Below are 21,053 nucleotides of genomic sequence, written 5' to 3'. Positions count from 1 at the left end.
CTTTGTCTTTCCTTAGAATCTGCCTAAGTTTTACTGCCAAATTATGAGTTACTCTCTCGGAGTAACCCTATTGCTTAGCAATCTTCCCAGGTGAAACTAACTTCGTTTAGGAGTTATGAAAGTTATAATTTGGCCTGAATTGTAATCATACCCTCTATCTCAATTCCGATTGGATATCATTGTGAACTGATTTAATCAAAATTAGTGGACACTGTCCCTCTAACTGTCTGTCAATATGGGTACGGATAAGAACACGCCTCATTCACCCAGCGGGCTTCCCTCTGATCTTAGGACTAAACTGTAACACATAGGATTGATATGGCAAGCCTTTGTCAAATGATGCGAGCAGCTACCTTCACCAACTCAAGTTTTCTGTCTCTGGCTGGTCACAGTAATATTGTGTAAGAGTTTAACACTAGCTGTAGCAACCTTTAGACATCAAACACATGGCTGCAGTAATATTTCCAAGACAGTAGATTATAGCTTACACATGACTTTATAGCTGGGGCTTATCAAACGGGACACATACCAAAAACTTAAAAATGGTACTAATAGCTGCCTCACTAGGCACTCAGCATTAATAGGTTAGTGTTAGGACTGGTTGGTCTAGACCTAGTGTGACTAGGTGTAATATCATGTTACATGTCTGTGGCGTGATACCCCAGTGCTAGACATCACTAAAATATGCCACACTGCACACATCGTAGCGATATGACTGAAAAATTATTAAAGCCAGGCTAAAAATCAAAATCACACACACATTTAAATTTTATAGACCAAAAATCATTGGAAGTGGTTCAATATAAGATAAGGTAAAATCCATGCAGATATCTTCAAGGGCACTGAAACAAGATAATAATAATAATAATAATAATAATAATAATATTAATATTAATGATAATAATAATTACAGAGATTATGCCATCATGAATCCCCATGCTTTTTTGCAGACCAGTATATTATCTCATTTGAAATTGTATCATTGTTGACCATCTGCCTCCAGCTCGTGACTCCAGACCCCCTTCTTTGACTAATTCAGGAACTGTGAACCAGGGGACATAACTCTAAATCTTTCATACTTATTAATGACTCCCTTTGTCCAACCAATCTCTCCAACCTATAAAAATAATTGGATGCTCTCTATTAGTGGAACTTCTAGGTGCCGTTTTAATGATTTATCTTTTTAGGTACAATTTTGTTGGAGTTATTGGCCTTTGTCCATCAATATTACATCACCACTAAAGTTGATCCTTGTAACAAGCAAAACTTGGGAATCATTCAACATAATTTGATGCAGTTTGGTGTCTTATTGTCTCAAAGCCATATATGTGCTATGTACCTTTTCATTGATGAGACATTAAATTAATTAGACTTCTGGCATTCCACATCATGATTTAGAAGAGTTATCGCTGCTGATCGCCGATCAGCAACATTTGGTTTTCCAAATGAAATTCTGTTTAAGGCCCCAACAAGCAAATCGTTGAGAGTTGGGCCCTTAATAAGGCATGCTTTACTAGTAGTTGTAGTCATAAAATTGCAAAAATGTACATTCATTCAAGATAGAATTGCCATCAAATGCTGTGTAACTTTATCTGCTTTTTAGAAAATTTCAAGTAACTAAAATATGGGTCTTGTGAATTTGACATCCATAAATTATCTAACAGGAACAGTTACCTGCTGCTGTCTAAAATGTTAATTCGAACCATACTCACCAGATGATGCGACCTAACTTTAACTGCATAGTACCCTTATGTCACACCTCTTTCTGTAAAAATAAGTTGGACTATTTTCTATCATATTTGTTTCAGTTCAAAAATGCACAGAAGAAAAGAAAATGTCCATCTTCTTCTCCGCCTGTCCACTGTTATATGTAAACTCAATAGCTGAGATGCTCTCATGACTTTCTTTATTGTCCCATGCATTATTTTGCATTGAGGTCTTTGGATATGGCATCACTATTTTCCAGTCTTTTTCCTTTGCAGCCTCAGAAAAATATTAAGTCAAAATTTGTATAAAAATAGACTCAAGTTCAGGATGTCCAACCATTTTTCCATGGATAAAGTTGATGCTGTCCTTGGACAATGCAACAGATTCCATGCAGATCTTGTGACATTTTGTGTTGTTTCCAGCCTTTTCCATGCATTTTCCAAGGACAGTTTCTTCTTTGAATACATGCTTTGATCAGAATAATGTTAAAAAATATAGTCCACTACCTCCTGAATCCAGCTCTCCAAAAATAATGAAAAGTTAAGTCTTTTCAATCTGAATAACAGGTAGGCAAAGGAAGAAATTCGTACATGTCACCTTGCCACTGACAGGTGGATACTGGATGTATACCAGTTTTGCAAATGTACTTGCTTCACAATGCAGTTATTATTTTTAAATTTTGATCAATATTTACCGTTCTGTTGGTATAGTGGTTAGAGCATGCATCTCAGATGCAGCAGATCGTGGGTTCAAACCCAGGCCAAGTCATAGCAAAGATTTATTACAAAAATGGTACTAACAACTGCCTCACTTGGCGCTCAGCATTAAGAGGTTAGTGTTAGGATTGGTCGGCTTGGTGTTAGGATAATGTGGCTGGGTGGGACATTATGCTACATGTATGCGGCATGATGTCTCAGTGCTAGACATTACTATAAACTGCCACACTGCAGATATAATAGCGATGTGACTGGAAATTTGTTAAACCTTCATTAAAAATCCAAATCATACACACACTGATCAATATTTAATATTCTTTGCAGTCATTGACTTCATTTAATCTGACTTTGGGGTTCTACACAGTATCATTGGTGCCTGTTATTGAATAGTTGTGCTCACTGCATGTATTTTTGCTTTTTCTAGTGTTGTTAATGTGATTGGTAAACACATTTTTAGTTGTTTCTTTCTGAATTTTAGTTCTTGTCAGTTTCAATTAAAAAGTGAGTGACAATGAAATCCAGTAAGTGCAAGAAATTCAAAGCTAACGAGGATGCATACAAGGACATATCTTGCTTGCATAAAAGTGTTCATCATCCTTAACCTGTAGTGTTTGTTTGATGGTCAGATGTCATCTGGTCAACTGTGTTGAGGAAAAGCATCCAGAGCAAGGAGACATGTTTGAAGTCTTGGATGAAATGAGATGTTTCCGAGACTTCATCAGGAGATGATATCGATTGCTAGCATGGTGTGAGACATTGCAATGACTTCCCCACCATAAAAAGTTACGTGCATGATGTAGACTTTAACAATTTTTGTCCATACATCCATCACATACTTTGCAGGAGGGTTTGGAGGTGATGGGAGAGTATCCCAACTTATCTAGGTAGCCAGGTGTACGTACTACTTCATCATTGCATGTATCTTTCAGATGTTACTTTTGTCCTAAAATATATACTGGTTTGGTTTGGCTTGGCTTGGTTTGGTTTGGTTTGGTTGGGTGTTAACGCCACAGAAAGACATTTTTTTATGCTGAAACAGTTGAAGTTAAGTACATTGCCACAGACACATCATGGTAGTCAACCCACATGGATCAGATGGTAAGATTCTAACTTCCTCCCTTTTGTTTGTGAGTCTGGAATTGGTAACCAATGAGCTACTGCATCTCTTAAATCTTGTATCTGATGAAATGCAGTAAATCCTGTATTCGACACCATGAACATTTTGTGAATTCAGTTAATTCAGTCTATTTTGGGGGAGGGGATATAAATTTATTTCATCTACTAATCACCAATGTACATATTATATTTTTTCTTTTAAAAAATTTTAATTTTTTTTATAGGACAGTTGAAGGTGAGCATGCAAATGCTTTGGAGGATCCTGTCACCTGTCAGATTGCTAAAAAGCACAAGAAAACCCCAGCACAGGTAATTCTACATCTCCTACTAAAAAACTCATTTTTTTTATACTAAGTTCATGCTGCTACTAAGCTCATGTTACCTTTTTTATCATCACTTATCTGCAGGTTATTTTAATCAAACAAAATGATGGAAGGTATTATTTCTTGTATATTTACTTTGATCTATTACAGAAAACTGTTAATATCAATCAGAAAAATTAAAACACTAAGAAGCCAAGGCTGTTATGTTTATAAAAATTTTTAAATGTTTACAGGTCTTTGAAGGAATGAAACAATTTTGTTTAAACATGTTCTTACATTTCATACTGGATCATAATGAAGGTGGCATCAAACAGTAACGTCAAAAAATGATAATCAATCTCTTACTAGAATACTAGTATCTGTTGCTAAGTTATACAAGTAGATATGTTTAAAAAAGATTTTATAAGTGTCATGTGCCCCCTACAGAAATATAGCTAACACTGGAGAAGGGCAGATAATTAAAAGTTTAAAAGCTCTGAACCCCAGTCAGCAAGGCCAACGGTCTAGGTGTAAAAAATATAAAAATAATAAGGTGAAAGGTATAACAATTTAATAAACTATATCATAGTATCCAACAATTATAGGATAATTCTTCAATACAAATGCTTCCAATCAATACAAGACCTACTCAAATTGTCAGTTATTTCATCACGCGAAATTAAAGGTGAGAATGTTTCCTTCCCGTGTCCCTTCTGTGTTACTCATCTGTAACTTCCACCTTGTATTCCTTTGTCAGTACTTCTGGTACCCTTGTTTCCATTCTCCCTGCCCTCCTTGTCGGTACTTCTTATACCCTTGTTTACGTTCTCCTGGCCCTGCTTGTCGGGGCTTCTGGTACACATGTTTTCATCTCCTGCTCCTTGTGTTTGCTTTACTGCCATTACTCTCAGCCCTCCACTTCTTGTCTTCTATCTAATCTTTGGAAGGCATCCTATCCCACCTGGAATGCTTCTTCAGAAGCCTGTGTTCCAAATCTTGTCTGAAGTTCCTAGAACTCCTTTCCAGCTCTTTTACGAGTGCCTAGTTTGCACTCAGAGTGCAGTCCCCCAGCTTCTCTATGACCTACTCTTTCTACGTCCAAATGTGCACTGATTCCTTCACAATGAATGTAACAGAATAATGTCCTGCTGTGTGAAAAATCCCACCCCAAAATTTGACTATCTTAGTTCTGATTGGATATCAGTGGTCTCTTTGAAAACTGTCTGGGGTAGTAGCACTGATATGTTATAATGTTGGGTTTCTGGTCTCGAAGCCTTAGCCTACCATTGACATCAATGGCTTATGGCATAACAAACAGATTTTCTTGCCACCATGGCAAGGTTTTCTCTGAAATAACTGCGAATCTGACCATAACACAATGGCTAAGGCACAGACAAGTAGTTTCTTTGTTTCAGAATCAGTCTAAAGTCACTTTAAACTGCCACACTGCAGACATCGTAGTGATATGACTGAAAAATTGTTAAAGCTACGTTAAAAATCCAAATCACACACACACACACACACACTGAGGATTAAGCTGATGGCATTAGGAAAATGGAGTACATGTAGTTGAACTAGCTTAGGAGTGGATCTACTGGCCTTGACCTGGTTTTGTCTATTAATTTACATCACAGGATGTGGGTTTACAAAAATCACTTATCTGGTCTGCACCCTGGTGGAAGATGCCTATGCCTGAATTAGCATATTTTAGCATATCTTTGTTAGGGACTATCCTACATATAAAGTGTGGTGTTTGTAGAATAAACTTGATTCCTTTGTAAAATGAATCATAGTGTTTTCTTAAAGCTTTTCTGCTAATATTTGCTGCACATATTCTTTAGTTTATGGAATTTGGAATGGTATGCTGCAACTATTTTGTAAGCACTTTGCAATGGTGAGTATGTAAAGACAAGAAATCATTTGCTGCAGATACCTGCAGCAAATATTTTGCAAAGACTTGATGGTCAGAACCACATGTATCCTTTGCAGTCCCTTTGCATCAGAATCCATCTGCAAGTAATAAGAAAACATCATGTAAGAGCTTTGCCGCAGTTGTTTTCCAGAAAAACAAATAATAAAGACTCTCCCTTCCCACAACCAGGTTTGACAGGCAATCATGTTCCTGAATAAAGTTGTTTACTTGATAGAATTTACATATCAATGGCTATCAACAAGTTCCACCTTAGAAAACCTTGGACTTCATTTAAATGATGGTCAATGTAAACGTTGTCAACATATTACCAGTTTATGTCATTCAGTCTTTCCAGCAACCCTAGTTTTTCCTACATTTCCTGCTTGTTCTTACTGTTTTGTTAGCCTCCCTGCTATGCCAGTCTTTTTAAACTTTAAAAAAAAAGTAGGTTTGCTAACCGTATAATGAGAGGGCTCTGTTTTGACTCAGTATATCTCCACTCTGTAGTTTTTAGCAAAAGGAAAGATTTGCTCTCCAGTTCTACCAAGATTCCTGTTTTCCAATCCGTGTACAAGTTCCATGTGACATGATGCATATGGTTTAGGAAGAAGGTGAACTGAAGTTTTTTTGAATCATTGTATTTCCCAGAGAAGGAATCTGAGGGAATATCAGCCATAATATGAACACTAAAAGTTGCAATGTCGGCATTAAAACTGCACTGCATTAACATCAGTTACCAATATTTCATGTTGCTAATTTTCAAGGCCTTATAACCGTTTCTATGTGGCATGTAAAGCATTAATCTTGCTGGATGTGCATAAAACCAGGTAACATTTAATATAATCCTTTTACACTAAAAAATCAAATCAGATTCAGTTTATTTAGAGTGTTGGGGGTGACAAATTATTATACATCCAGAAGATTATGTTTTATATACCTTTAGATGAAAGGGAGCAGGTTATAAAGTATAAGAGGTACACAATTAGTGTGACTTGCTCTCAGGTAACTGAAAATGCTACAAGATGGCAAAGGACATGAAATGGAATCATGGTGTAAGAAAGATTCATTTTCAGATTATGGAGGTTGTCATTTTGTTTTCAGCAAATCAATTAAGCGCGGAAACTCTAGAATTAAGCAGTAAATAAATTAAGTGTGGAAACACCGGACTTAAGCAGCAAATCAATTAAGTGTGGAAACACTGGGCTTAAGCAGCAAATCAATTAAATGTGGAAACAATAGACAGCAGCAAATCAATTAAGTGTGGAAATACCAGTCTTAAGCAGCAATTCATTTAAGTGTGGAAACAATGGACTTGATCAGCAAATCAATTAAGTGTGGAAACACCAAGCTTAAGCTGCAAATCAATTAAGTGTGAAAACAATGGATTTAAAAAGCAGACATGTTACAAAATTAATGAATATTTTAAAGCTGCGTGTGCATATTTTCAATGGAATCACTTGTATTTTGGATTCAATGTATATGATGAGGTTCACAGGTGAGTACACGGTGTTGATACTCTATTCATGTTATACATTTATATATAAACAGGATTCACGTATATGTACCAATTCATGGTTCTCTAAATAAAGTAAACTATTATATTATGTCTTCTCTGTTTTCACTACAGGTGTATTTCTCATTTAATATGCATCAATTCAAAATGGTAACTGTGCCAACGAAGCACGTATTTTACCACCCACATTTACCGCTCCCAGCTACCGTGTTATAGCAGGGTCACACTGTATTATTATTATTATTGGTTTTAAACACTTACATCAACAACTATTATAGAACCTACACAATCTATACTCTTAATATCTTAAAATAGAATATTATACCTATGTACAAAAATTAACTACCTAATATTTTGACTATTGATGATTGTTGCCATTAATAGTCATGAATATACACCACACACCTTGCTCAGTACCCAACATTTTGATTGAAATGTAAGACAAATAATGTTAACCATAATAGCATTGCACATTTTTTGTCCTGTCAAGGGGTTATTTATGCCCCCCTGTAATTTCAAGCTATGGGGATATATTGACTTTAAAGGGGACATTGGTAGTTTGTGGTAGGAGAATGTCCTCGGTGCTCACTCACGATGCAAGACTGTCATAAACACAATTTGTTTCAAGAATAATATGTAAACTGTTTCTTTCAAACATGGGGCCCCAAGTGGCAGAGTGGTCTAAAGCGCTCTCCGTTACGGATCACTGTCATCTCACCTCTGTCTACGTGGGTTTGAGTCTAGGATTTGGCCAATGTAGGTATGTGAGAAAGCTTGCCAGTAACTTCTCATGGGTCAGTGGTTCTTCCCGGGTTCTTCCTCCACCATTAATACTGGCTGCCATTCATAGCCTATCGTCTGCTGAAAAATGGCGTTAAACCCAACAACAACAACAACAACTTTCAAACATGTTGCTCCTATGGCAAAATACGTCAGCACTGTATTTGAAAAATGAAGCAGAAGAATGAATTTGAAAGTAGTTTCAACTCGTATGATAGTGTAGTTTTCTTTCTGACTGCTGGCCATTCTGCCTTTGGGGTTGTAGGTGAGCATTGTTTCCAAAATCAGTGTGAATCTTAGAATATTTGCATGCATCACAGGGTGTTGGAATGTACATGTACAAAAGCAAATGCAGCATCTAGAATCTCATGTTGTAAGAGAGGCAGTGGATATGGAGGGTCTCTTTCGTCAGGGGCCACTTTATTTGAGGGTCACTATAGTCAGGGCCATTTTATTTGAGGGTCATTATAGCCAGGGGCCACTTTATTTGAGGGTGTCTGTTTTCAATATTATTTATGAAAGGTAAATATCTGTTCATTAATTTTTCTTTCACATTTAATTGTAGTTACAAGGTTGGATTTTTAATTAAAAAAACCTATTGACATGCGCATCAACCTACACTGTGAATGCTGATGTGTGCTTAAATCTGATTTTAAAGTTGACACCAAGTTTTACAGTGTAAACCTAACATTTTTCACTGTCTTAAGATGAGGAAATTTTCAGTGGGCGTTTTACTGTTTTAAAGTTACATCAGTATTTAACAAAACACAGTTTTGACTTCATCCTGCAATTTTTAATTAGAAACGTGAGAACAGTAATCTTGCATTATGCATCAGTGTTGAATACCTTTGATACTTTTTGCAGGTTCTCCTGCGCAATATGGTACAGAGGGGTATATTTGTTATCCCCAAGAGTGTCACACCAGCTAGAATTGTGGAGAATTCACAGGTAACATTTCCATAAGTTTAAAATAATTAAGTTTAAAGAAGAGTAAAATGGAAGTTCTTAAAGGCATTTGTTACATTTATATGCAATGAGCCAAAATAAAATCATGTATACTTGAAATTCAGTTTTTCAGACATTTAGCATGGATGAAATTTTAATGAATTTTATAAGAATTTTGTTGTCCAACATGATGTGGAATGATGAACTGATGTAAACATGCAATGCAATGCCTCTGTTAGAAAAGGTAAAACAACACACATGGAGATATCATGGACGTGTCTTATGAATTAATATAGATAAATGCACCACAACAGAAGTGCGGTAGAGGATGCCCAAAAGAGACATGGAGATGCTCCATATAAAAGGAGCTCATTCAGTTCTATTTGACATTCTAAAACAGCAGACCTCAGGATTGGAGAAGACTCGTGGATGCTTCAGCTGCCACCTATGGGCATGACAAGAACTTTTTAGAGAGGGTCAAGAGACGATATGATATATTTTGAAGTTATTCAGAAATATTTTATGTCTGGATTATGGTGAGCTGTGTTAGACAAAAATGTAAAGATTGACTGTTTTCAAAACCATGAATTTAAATGCCCTTCGAAGTTTGGTTGATGTATCAGCACTTTTTAATACATTATTGGCTATATGCTGAAGAAATAGGAGCTTTTATGCCTTTCCCATGGCCACTGGGGCAGCCAACCCATGTTGGCCTGATTGGGTATTGAACCCATTGGCCTTGCCTGGCAAGCTGAATGCTCTACCATTCTGAGATTCATGTACAGTCTCTTCTAGATGTAGTGAAAACAAAAAAGTGGAACTTTGTAGTTCACAGTCAGCAAATTTATGTACTTCCCAAATTGTCATTTTTGAAAAACTATGAAAATTGATAGCCACAAAAAAATGTACAGTAGTTATGCCCTTTATAGACAGGTGTGCTATATCTATGAGTTAACTGCTGAAGTTAAGAACAGGGTTCGTGTTTTGTTTTTCATGGGCAGAAATCATTTTATAGGTAATTACTGAAGTTAAGAACAGGGTTCCTGTTTTATCTTTCATGGGCAGATGTCCTTTTATAGGCAATTACTAAAGTTAAGAACAGGGTTCCTGTTTTATCTTTCATGGGCAGATGTCCTTTTATAGGCAATTACTAAAGTTAAGAACAGGGTTCCTATTTTATCCTTCATGGGCAGATGTCCTTATATAGGTAATTACTGAAGTTAAGAAAAAGATTCATACATAATTTTTAGTGCTACCCCTGGTCATAGAACAGAAAGACTTGTGGGATGATCTAGTGTGTTATTGCTACTCCTTCCACTCAGACAACCAGTATGGCTGCCACAGTGGCCATCTTAAAAATCTTATTTTAACTACTCATTCAGAATGGATGGTCACATCAGAAGACTTTTTGTTTCTGCTTGGTCATAGGTTCTTTTCAGCCAGTAGAGCATCAGCTCATTTAAGGGACTGTACATATTTTATGGACTTAAATTAAGCAGGTGTCTTATTGTTTAAAAACAGACTCATTAGCTAAGACACAGATTTTCCACACAGACAGACAGACCGGGTATTAATCTCACATGGAAAGTTGCATGTGACGTTTTAGAAAAATATTCCTTTTATTTACATGAAATCATTTCAGATTTTTGACTTCCAACTGACAGATGAAGAAATGAAGGCAATGGCATCCCTGGATAGAAAACAGAGAATGTTTTCATTGAAAATGTAAGTAAAGTTATATCTCATGCAGTATGTACTTCAAATAAAACCTGCATAAAAAGGACACTCAAGGGGCCTTGGGTGGCAGAATGGTCTAATGCACTCACCTTTACTAATCACTGATACTTCACCTCTATCCTCATGTGTTCAAGTCTCAGGCTTGGATTAATGTGTGTATGTGAAAAACCTTGCCTCTAGCATCCTGTTCCTTGGTAGTTCTTCCTGGGGTTCTGCTTGGTTCTTCATCCACTAAATATACTACAGCCTATTCTGTGCTGAAAATTGGCATTAAACTCATAACAGCAATAACATATATGAAGTAAAGTAAACTCCAAAAATTTGTGATAGATCAAGTTGACATGCAGTAATCACAAACTTGTATTGCAGTGAAGTTGGAGTTGCTTCTCTTTTAAGGTCAGTGTGTGTGTGTGTGTGTGTGTGTGTGTGATTTGGATTTGTAATGTAGCTTTAAAAAATGTTCTGTCATATCATTTCAATGATTGACGAAGACTGCATACAATTCAGTATTGTTTGTGGTAATAAAAACAGTCCACACCCAGTGGTTGAATTGTCTAAAAGCAATACATCCAGATCATCAATAAAACTGACCTAGAAGAAAGGGAAGAGGCTTGAATTTTGCATTTTATTAGAACTTGCAAGTTTTTTTTCAAATGCTTTATTGCAGATCTTGAAGAGCAATCCACGTATAGGGCTAAAGCAAAATCCTGTGATTGTCTGCAGTGTACGATTTTTATAAGGATTTAGGCTGAGCTTAAACCACAGATTTTACTGTGATGTCTGCACCATTCCTGTATTGTAACTGACTGAGATAAATAATCAGTCAATTAAATTAAATTCGCAGCAGTTGCCAAAAAAGAAACAAACAAAAAACCAGCATGGCAGCTGAGTAAACACTTATTTAGGTTCTTACGGGAGTGCTTGCTGTCATCATTATGATCAATGGTTGCCTTGTTTCACATTTGAATAAAAGAGGGCATGTCACATTTTTTACGATTAAAGTTAAACTGAATAAAAACATAAAACTTAAACAGGAATTTCACTTGACAAGACTTCTTTAATTAGCATTTATTTATTTGTTAGTGCTGATACAATTTGGCATTTCCCAATATTTTCATTGATTGATAGTTTATCATATATTGTGGTATTTATTGACAAATATTAGTGCTTTTTAAAATCTGAATTTAAGGATGCAGATTCCAACTTGACATACACTTTTCACTTTTTTCAGCAATAAAATTTGCAATATATCAAGCGGAACCTTTGTTTTTTCCTTTTCTATAAAAAAAATGGTATCCACATCTGTCTCTACATTATAAGCAGGTTTGCAAGTTAGTGGCTATGTTAAAATGAAGGAGTTATTGAAGTAATACATTTACGCAAAATCATTCTCAGTGTAGAAAGAAAACTGAAAGCAGTTCAACAAAATGAAAAGACTGAGGGTCCTATAACAGTAACTATTCATATTTATTTCATTTTTATGACACGAGTCCATAACATGCATGTGACCTCCGAAAATGAAGATTTAAATTGAAGTCCTCCAGTAAGCTCTGTCAATTTTACACTTTGCAAAAAACACATATTAATACACTTTTTTAAAATTACTTGCAAGAATATATTAGATTGACCTCAGTAAGTCATGTAAATTAACAAAGTAATGGGGCCACATGTTTGGAACTAATTTGTTGCTCTTAAAAATACAGATGTGACCTCAGAGTTGGATGGCATAGGGATAAAATTGGATAGTAAATCGCAAGATAGCCGAGTTATTTACCAGTTATGGTGCAGTGTGGGCCACTTTCCTGCTGGAGAAGGGGTTGCCTTTAGAGGGAGACCAGAGTTTCAGGGTTTTACTGTTTTTCTTCTATGTAGCAAATAATTTATGTAAGAGAATATGAAGAATGTTGTCATTGTTGTAGTTGGTTTAATGCCATTTTTCAGCCCATGATAGGCTATGTATTGTACAAGTATATCTGGTGGAGGAAGAAACCCAGGGAAATCTCAAGGAAGAACCACCAACCCACAGGTTGCTGCTGGCAAGATTTCTCACATACCCACATTGGCTGAGCCCAAGTCTCAAACCCACGTGGACTGTGGTGACATGTCAGTCATCTGTAGAGGTGAGCATCTTGGACCACTCACCCACCTGAGGCTCCATGAATGTGTACATATCTGTCAGTTTATCTTTCCACAAGGAAACACTTTTGGACTTATTTTGGTCATTCTGCTAAGCAATAATTACCCCTTATAGGTTGTTACAACTCATTTTTATGGATTAAGATTTGTGTATTAGCTTGTCACATAGTCTTGCATGTATGTAATTTGGTATATAAATGCATAATTTTCTACAGTCACTTGTTTAGACAAGGTCGGTAAGACCTATTCCTGTATTTCACACTCGAGTGAAAATACATAAACCTTTGCATTTAGTTCACTTTGTTAGACATTATTGCAAGAAGTAAAAAATCTTGGAACTTGGTACATACAGTAACTGTTATGAAGACTACTACAATCTTTAGTAAAATCTAGGTCATTGTGACCCATGTTTCATGTTACAATGACCAGTGTTATCCTTTTTTCATTTGAGTTTATTTTGATACTGAATTTGCCTATACAGAGAAATAAACATGATACACAAATGCACCATAAAGGGTACTACACCATTTAGACATAAGAAAGCTGCAAGCTGGCAATGCCAACAATGGTCTTTTTCTTGTCTTTTATTTTTAACTCTACTGATAATTGATGAGAAGAGTTTAGGTCTTTTGTCTGTCAAATGACAAGTTTTTATTAGTGCTACTCCTCCTAAACTATCTGGAGGATTGCCATGAAACCTGACACACATTAAAAAAACAACCTTTCTATGATATCTAGTTGGTCCTAAATGAAAATGGTGCCAGTCTAGCAGCCAGTATGGCCAATATGGCAGCCATCTTGAAACTTTTGTTATCACTACTTGTAATAGCTTGGTCATATTGACATGAGGGTTTTTACCAGAAGACTTAATATGTGTATTCATTCTTAAATGAGTATATTGCTAAGTAGCCGTCTGGAAAATCTTGTTATTGAATGGATGGTCTTATCAGTATGGGGTTTTCACTAAAAGACGTATGATGTCTATTTTGTTCTAAATGAAAATGGGGTGCCAGTCTGGTATTTGTTCAGATGTCTTTCAAAGTTGACACTGAATTTGCTTGTATAAAACTAACTTTTTATGCTTTCTCTTAAAGTATGAAATTCGCAGTGGTTGTTTTGCTGTTAATGTTGCCTAAGTGATATTTCTCAGTTTTAACTTGGATCTTTGTTTTTCATTCAGGAATGTGAGAAAAATATTGCCTTATTATGCACTTGTATTAGGTGGAAAATTCCACTCCCAGGATCAGAATTTTGTGCCAGCAACTCAGCTAGGTATCATGTATGAAGCAAAATTCTTCACTGATTTATAAGTATTTAATCTTGGATGAGTGCATTTTATGAAATTGACATCATCGTGCTTTGGTGTAGTGGATGTTCATTACATTGTAGCATCTTGTAATTTATCCAGTATTATGAGTTAACCACACCCTAGGATACAGAAATGGGAGAAAAATAATCCATCATGTATGTTGATGTGAAATAGGGAAATGACAATGTTTGGGTCAGATTTTGTGGGCAAGAACTCAGTCAAGCCCAGTTCATATCAACAAATTTTGACACTTTCAGTGGGATTTATCCCAAACCAGTTGACCCATCAGTGGGAATTCCCAATCCAACACCAGTTGTCCCTTGAGTGGGATTTCTTTATGTCAGTCAAGTTGAGCCTTGAGTGGGATTTCCCCATCCCACACCAGTTGACCCTTGAGTGGGACTTCCTTGTGTCAGTCAAGTTGAGCCTTGATTGGGATTTTTCCATCCCACACCAATTAAACCTTGAGTGATTTCCTATCTCACACAAGTTGACCCTTGGTTGTAAATTTCCCATCCCACACCAGTTGACCCTTGAGTGGAAATTCCTTATCCCACACCAGTTGAAAAGAACCTGTTTTAAATTGGCGCAATTGTCCCTGGAGTTTGGGTTTGGTAGCATAAAAGTAGAATGGGGATGGATGGAGGGAGAGAGAGACAATGATGCCTTAGAATGTGCAAAAGACAACTTTGCTGTGGATGTTTTGTAATGTATTTGTTATTTTTCTTCACAGGTTAGAAGAGCACCCAGAATTTCCATATGGTATCCCCTATTAGATCTGGCTCTTTCATTGGGTTCCCAAAGGCTGGAAAGAGATTGTGGACTGGAGTTGTATGAAATAATTTTTCTAGATCAATGTATAGTGTGCGTTTGAATCGATCAAAATTTGATCAGTTCGATATTTCATTTATATTCGGCATTTGAATTTGTGTATTTTATGTTATATTTTGTGTTTAATCTCAACCATTTTATTGTTGGTTTTGATAGAATGGTGGGTTATCTTAAGGATCATATTTATTATTGGTGTATTTATTATTGGCAGACATGTTTGAATATCCATAACCTAATAGCCAGTTTGGTGTGATGTACTATGTATGTATTGAAAAACACTCTTTGTTGAGTCAAATAATAAATGTATCTACAAATACATGTGTTGTGTTAAACATAAAATCTGCACTGTGTGCTGTTAAATTGTATTTTGGCTAAAAGACTCATCATAATAAACACACTAGAAAAGTTATCTCCCTTTCTTTTTGAGAACTATCCATAAAAAATAGAGTTCATTTTCTGATTTAGAATTATTCCATGGAATAAAATATGTCAGAGTACTTCAAGATTAATTCTCATTATTAAATTAAAGAACCTGCAAAACCAAACGGCAGAAAGTTCCATTCCAGGCATCGACATTACAAGGCTAAAAATGTTACAAAAAGGAAATTCAAGCAATTGATTGTGTTTTTCTTGTTTTTGTTGGTTTTAATGGCAGTTTTAACGTTATTGGTTACATTATGCCAAGGAAATGGGAGCTAAGTGCACTTTCCTGAGGATTACAAGAAACACAAAAATTAACTCAAAAACTGAAATACACTTATTTTGTATGAACATAAATTTATTATAATTTCTATGTGTTTGAATAATGATGAAAAACAAAATTTGATTTTAGTGATTTTTATTGTGAATTATTTATATTTATCTATATATAGCTCCATTTGTATAATGAATTCACTGGGTCATACTTGATTGGACAGCTTGTATCTCATGTTGTGTGTCTATCACATCTTTATTTACTTTAAAACATATAAGTATATTATATTTCCACTGAAAATATGTAAATACTCATTCTGGATTCTCAGAATTATAATCTCACTCTTATATTGTAAGTTCTGACTGATCCGCAGTTTGTCATATCTGTTGATTCAAGTAAAATCAAGTACAACCGCTTGATGTCATTACAAGGAATGTACCAGAAATTGGTAAAAAAAAGTAAATAATTCCTATCAAAATCACTTAAATCAAAGTTTGTTTTTATTTTTAATTATTATTATTATTATTATTATTATTATTGAAACAATTACAATTCATAATATTGGGCACAACACCAACACATACCTCCAAAAGATGTAAATACTTAGTAATCGAGTATTTCGGTTTTTGAGCATATTTTTGTGCTTCTAGTAACTGTTTTCATGGGGACATGGAAGCAGACAATTGGGCTGGTCTGGGTGGGTATTGAACCTCCAACCCTTGGATTATAAAAGCAGTGCTCTACCAAATGAGTTACCTTAGCTGAATTAAGTTTTTAACAGAATTTTTAAAATATATTTCTGTATTATTCTGATTTAAAAAAACATGGTTAGAAATATAGTTGCAAGTCTCTTTGCTTGAGTACATTAGCCCATATAGGAAGTTTATAATAAATTAAAGAGCTTTATCAGGATCAAATAGTTTACTGTACCTTGACTTAATAATGTTAATAATACCAGTAAGAAATATGATCAGAAAGACTGTGGAAGAGAGGAATTATTATTATTATTATTATTATTACTGGGTTGGAGGTAGTTGATAAAAAACATGGAAACAGCTATCAGTAATCCATAAATCCAGTCCCTCTAATATTCCCAACACCATATTTTCCAAATTTATAATAATTTTCATAATACATACTATTTCTAGAAAACAGTTAGGTTATATAAACTGAGAAAGTTCATGTTGAATTTAAACTAATGTTTTACCAATATTCAGAAACAGGTGATTGAATAAATCACTTAAAGATCTTGATACTTCTCTAATTAGCTAATTATATATTGCCATATTCCTCTGGTTTGTCTAGCATTTTCATCTTTTTACCTGCTGAGAAGGCCAGACTGAAAAATAATCGGATTTGAAGAATTTTAGTTCTCCAAGGAAATAAGGCCACTTTGTTGCTTTATCAAAACAATTTCTTGTCATGAACTAGTATGCAGAGAAAATGAGAGTAATTTTACATATACAGTTCAACTCTACTTCCTTTCCTATAAAGAGACCATCAAATTTTCAGAACTGAGGGCTAACAGTTCTTTTTAACATTTTTAGACTTGAACAACTCTTACCAATTAAGATATCACCGATGGAAATACACTTCTAATACAACTAGATCTTTTTATACATTTATCTTCATTGCAGTTTATCAACATGAATGAAAAGAAAAACGCCATGACTACGAGCGTTGTTCTTTTTTTTAGCGAGGAAAGCCCACCAAAACTGCCTGCAATTTTGGAAATATAGATCAGGCTCATTGAGCCTCCCTCATGTCATAAGAAGCTTCTAATGGAAGCAGGTACCATGGTTGCTGACTTTTTTGCATGCCAGCCTCATGTCGAAGAGGGTGAAGCTTTTAATCCTATGATCGGATCAGCCTAGGATGGCTGATCAGGCGTGTCCTTGGAGAAGGCACTTAAACCAGTTGCCACAGCACTCATGTTGATGTGCCATAGACCCCAATTTGGCAGTGCATTGTGTGATGGTAGACCAGGGTCTATGTTTGCAGTTAAACATGACTTGCAAACAAGTTTAGGCTGTATTTAAGAATTGTGTTTATTTTCTTCAATTTTACAAAAGTTACCTTTACAGATCTTGAAAATTTTATCAAACACTGCAATTATTTATTTTCTGGGGGTAATAGTTTCATAATTCTGCAAGGAAATAAACAATTTTGTTAGTTTTTACCGTATATACTCACATGTGAGTTGCATCCAACTGCACAGACCCAGATCTGCTGTTGCATAATGTGCTAACAGATCCAAGTCTATTCAGTTTGTCAGGAATAATCAGTAGAACAAACAACATGCTTTGCTAGGGCTTTAAAACTCCTGGCAGCATTGTTGCAGCCACAAAATGGATGGAAGTTGATGCACCCTAAAAATAAAGGTGAATAGTTCTGTGGCCTAATGACATCAGTGATGACACTATGGTGGATGGGCGTAATATGTTAATAATGTCCCAAAACAATAACGACATGATTCAGATAAAATGGATGTAACAGAATGTTAACTCCTGATTACCAAAATCTGTATTGATTACAATTTGGGATAAATTAAAATAGTTCAAGGCCCCTACTAGTTTTTTATAACAAAAACTACTAACATTATTTTAAATGATTGTGTTTTGACTCATTGAAGTTGGACATTTACCACTATTATTGTGAATTTTCTGTGTTGAAATTATGGTTGATATGTTATCTCCTAAATCATTTTTCTTTTTATTGTTACATTAATACAGTTTAAGACAACTTTCAAATGGTGACAGTTTTTAACAGGAAAATATATATTTTCTCAACATTAGTTATTAACTCAAAACTGACATTGTTGTTGAGTATATTTAACAGGAACACAATATTTTGTACCAGATGTTATACAGTATTTTGTACCAGACGTTATACAATATTTTGTACCAGACACATTTTAATATCTCTTTTGGAGAGCGCTAACTTTATAGTATTGTTCAGCTATTTGACTGAATTACAGTGACATTTTTTACCATTCATCACCAACTCCAGTTAAGTCCCATTTTACAACAAAATCTTAATGCTTAATTTCTGTCAAAAAGATTTCTACTTTTTACCTTAATTTTTGTAATTTATTTTCATTTCACAATGTTTACATTTTTACCTTTATTCTTTTTTTTCTCAGTGTATTTTATGTTGATGTGTATTTTATGCTGACATGCATTTGGAAGGGTTTATCTTCCTTTTAGTTTTGGTTGCAATTCTTCCTATTTGCAATTTTAAAACTTCTCATCAGCACCATATAGATATTGTTATGCAGAAATGTTATAAACCCAAATATATAATGTATAGTCTTGCATGGCATCATATGGACATACGTCTATATCAAACAGAGCAACCTAAGTCAGAAAGAAGCACAATAAAATATAATATTGTTCTGTTATAATTGCTGTGGTATTTTGAATAACTAAATTAAAGTAAAAATAACTGATTAAGAGAGAGGTATATGCCAAGAGAGGATGTTTATTCTTTCACTTGATTGTCATTAGTTTTGTGGCCTAGTGGTTAGAGCATCCACCAAAGATGTGGGAGATCATGGGTTCGAACCCCAGCAGAGTTATATGGAAGACTTATGAAAATGGTACTTACAGCTGTCTCGCTAGGCACTAATCTTATGTTTCATGTTTAAGCTCGAATAAACAGTAACACAAGAAAGAGTGAAAACAACAAGCTTTGAAAAATACAATAATTTATTTCCTGGAAAATTCTGTAAAAATGAAAAATATGAAGGTTTTAAGAATCAAATCCAAAAATAATCCAAGAATAATCCACAAATACAATTTTTGAAGTCCTAATAACAAAATGTTCTAATGATTTTAAGCTTGTGTGCCGACAAAGAATCCAAGATGGAACACGATTACATATGCTGTAATCTGTAGTGTTGAAATCTTCAGTTCCTTGTAGAAACAAGACATATCACTTTGGTTTTGGAAATCTGACTGAACTTTTATAAAAGCTGTCATTGTTCAACAATTTCATATGTACACACATATTTTCCAGGGAAAAAAAAGAATCCTTTTGAATCCAAGTAATTTGAAATAACTCCAAACAGCACAACATACAACATCCAGCGTAAGAGCCAAACTAATACTGAGAATATATCTCCAAAACAAAGGTTATATCATATTCTAAAATGCAAAAAGGGGGTCACATGATCATGTTCCAAAACCTTGTCAAAATTATGTATTTGTTTAAGATCATGTACACCCAGTGTGGCCCTGACAAAAACCAATCATTTTACTCTAAGAAATAAAATTAACAAAAATTGTTTACATTATAAACACGTAGTCCCATCATGACCTTGACAACAACCAATCATTTTAAAATAAAAATAGAACTTATTTATGTGGTTGTTACTAATTTTGAATCAAGGTCAAGATCTAGATCAACACCTGGTGTTTACAAAATGAACAGTCAAGGTCAAACTATTTTCTGGAAAAAGTGTCTCCAGTGAATAAATTTACATTACAATAGCATGTAATGAAAAATTTTTTAAAACTGACAAACAAACAATTACATTGAAATAAATATATATTAAATCAGATATAACTAAATCAAATATACATCACAGTAAGTATTAAGAGGTTAATGTCAGGACTAGCCAGCCTGGTGTTATAATAATATGACTGAGTGGGACATGATGCTAAATGTCTGCATTAAGATGCCCCAGTGCTAGACATCACTACAAACTGCAACACTGCAGACATCAAAGCGATATGACTGAAAAATTGTTAAAGCTACGTTAAAAATCCAAATCCCAAACACACACACACACACACTCACAGACATCACTATAAACTGCCACACTGGAGACATCATAGCGATATGACTGAAACATTGTTAAAGCTACGTTTAAAATTCAAATCACACACTCACACAGAGGAAAATTATAATCTGTTGTGCAAAAATTCCAAGCTGATCAGATATCAATTAAAGACCCAGATTGGTCTGGTCAAAGGCATCTGTCGATCAGTGTTCAAGGGGATTTTATAGATGATCAGATTTAGTTTTATACTGACACAGGTGTGAATACAAGCCATATCAGCCAAGTTTGCCTTGACTGAAGCTCTTTGGCACTTGTCTGCCACAAGACTACACACTGATGTTACGTCCACACTTTGGTCTGAATTTTAGTGTTTAAGGTTTCTTAATACTATTTGAATTGTTTCTGCTTAATTATATAATGTGTACATAATATTAATATTTAACAAATTATATACAGTAGAACCTGTCTTGAAAGACCACATCTTTTGCAAAAAAAATATGGTCTCTCAAGACAGGTGGTCTCTCATAGCAGGTCACAATGCTACATAATCTATAAATGTGTGCATTGAGAAG

General features: G+C 34.9%; 1 protein-coding gene across 1 annotated transcript in view; it reads left to right on the top strand.

Moving 5' to 3' along the window:
• LOC149779548 (uncharacterized) overlaps positions 1–21,053 on the top strand; it is an 85,026-nt gene that overhangs the window by 17,634 nt on the left and 46,339 nt on the right. The window contains exons 7-11 of the mRNA XM_089938442.1: positions 3,764–3,848; positions 8,911–8,994; positions 10,634–10,716; positions 14,045–14,143; positions 14,907–14,935. Of these exons, the coding sequence (XP_089794568.1) occupies positions 3,764–3,848; positions 8,911–8,994; positions 10,634–10,716; positions 14,045–14,143; positions 14,907–14,935 (380 nt within the window). The remainder of the gene's footprint in view (positions 1–3,763; positions 3,849–8,910; positions 8,995–10,633; positions 10,717–14,044; positions 14,144–14,906; positions 14,936–21,053) is intronic.

Source organism: Sinohyriopsis cumingii, chromosome 17 (assembly GCF_028554795.1).
Source record: "Sinohyriopsis cumingii isolate HCF-2022 chromosome 17, ASM2855479v2, whole genome shotgun sequence".
NCBI lineage: Eukaryota > Metazoa > Mollusca > Bivalvia > Unionida > Unionidae > Sinohyriopsis > Sinohyriopsis cumingii.
The sequence above is the reverse complement of the archived record's forward strand: the minus strand, read 5'-3'. Positions and strand labels throughout refer to the sequence as shown.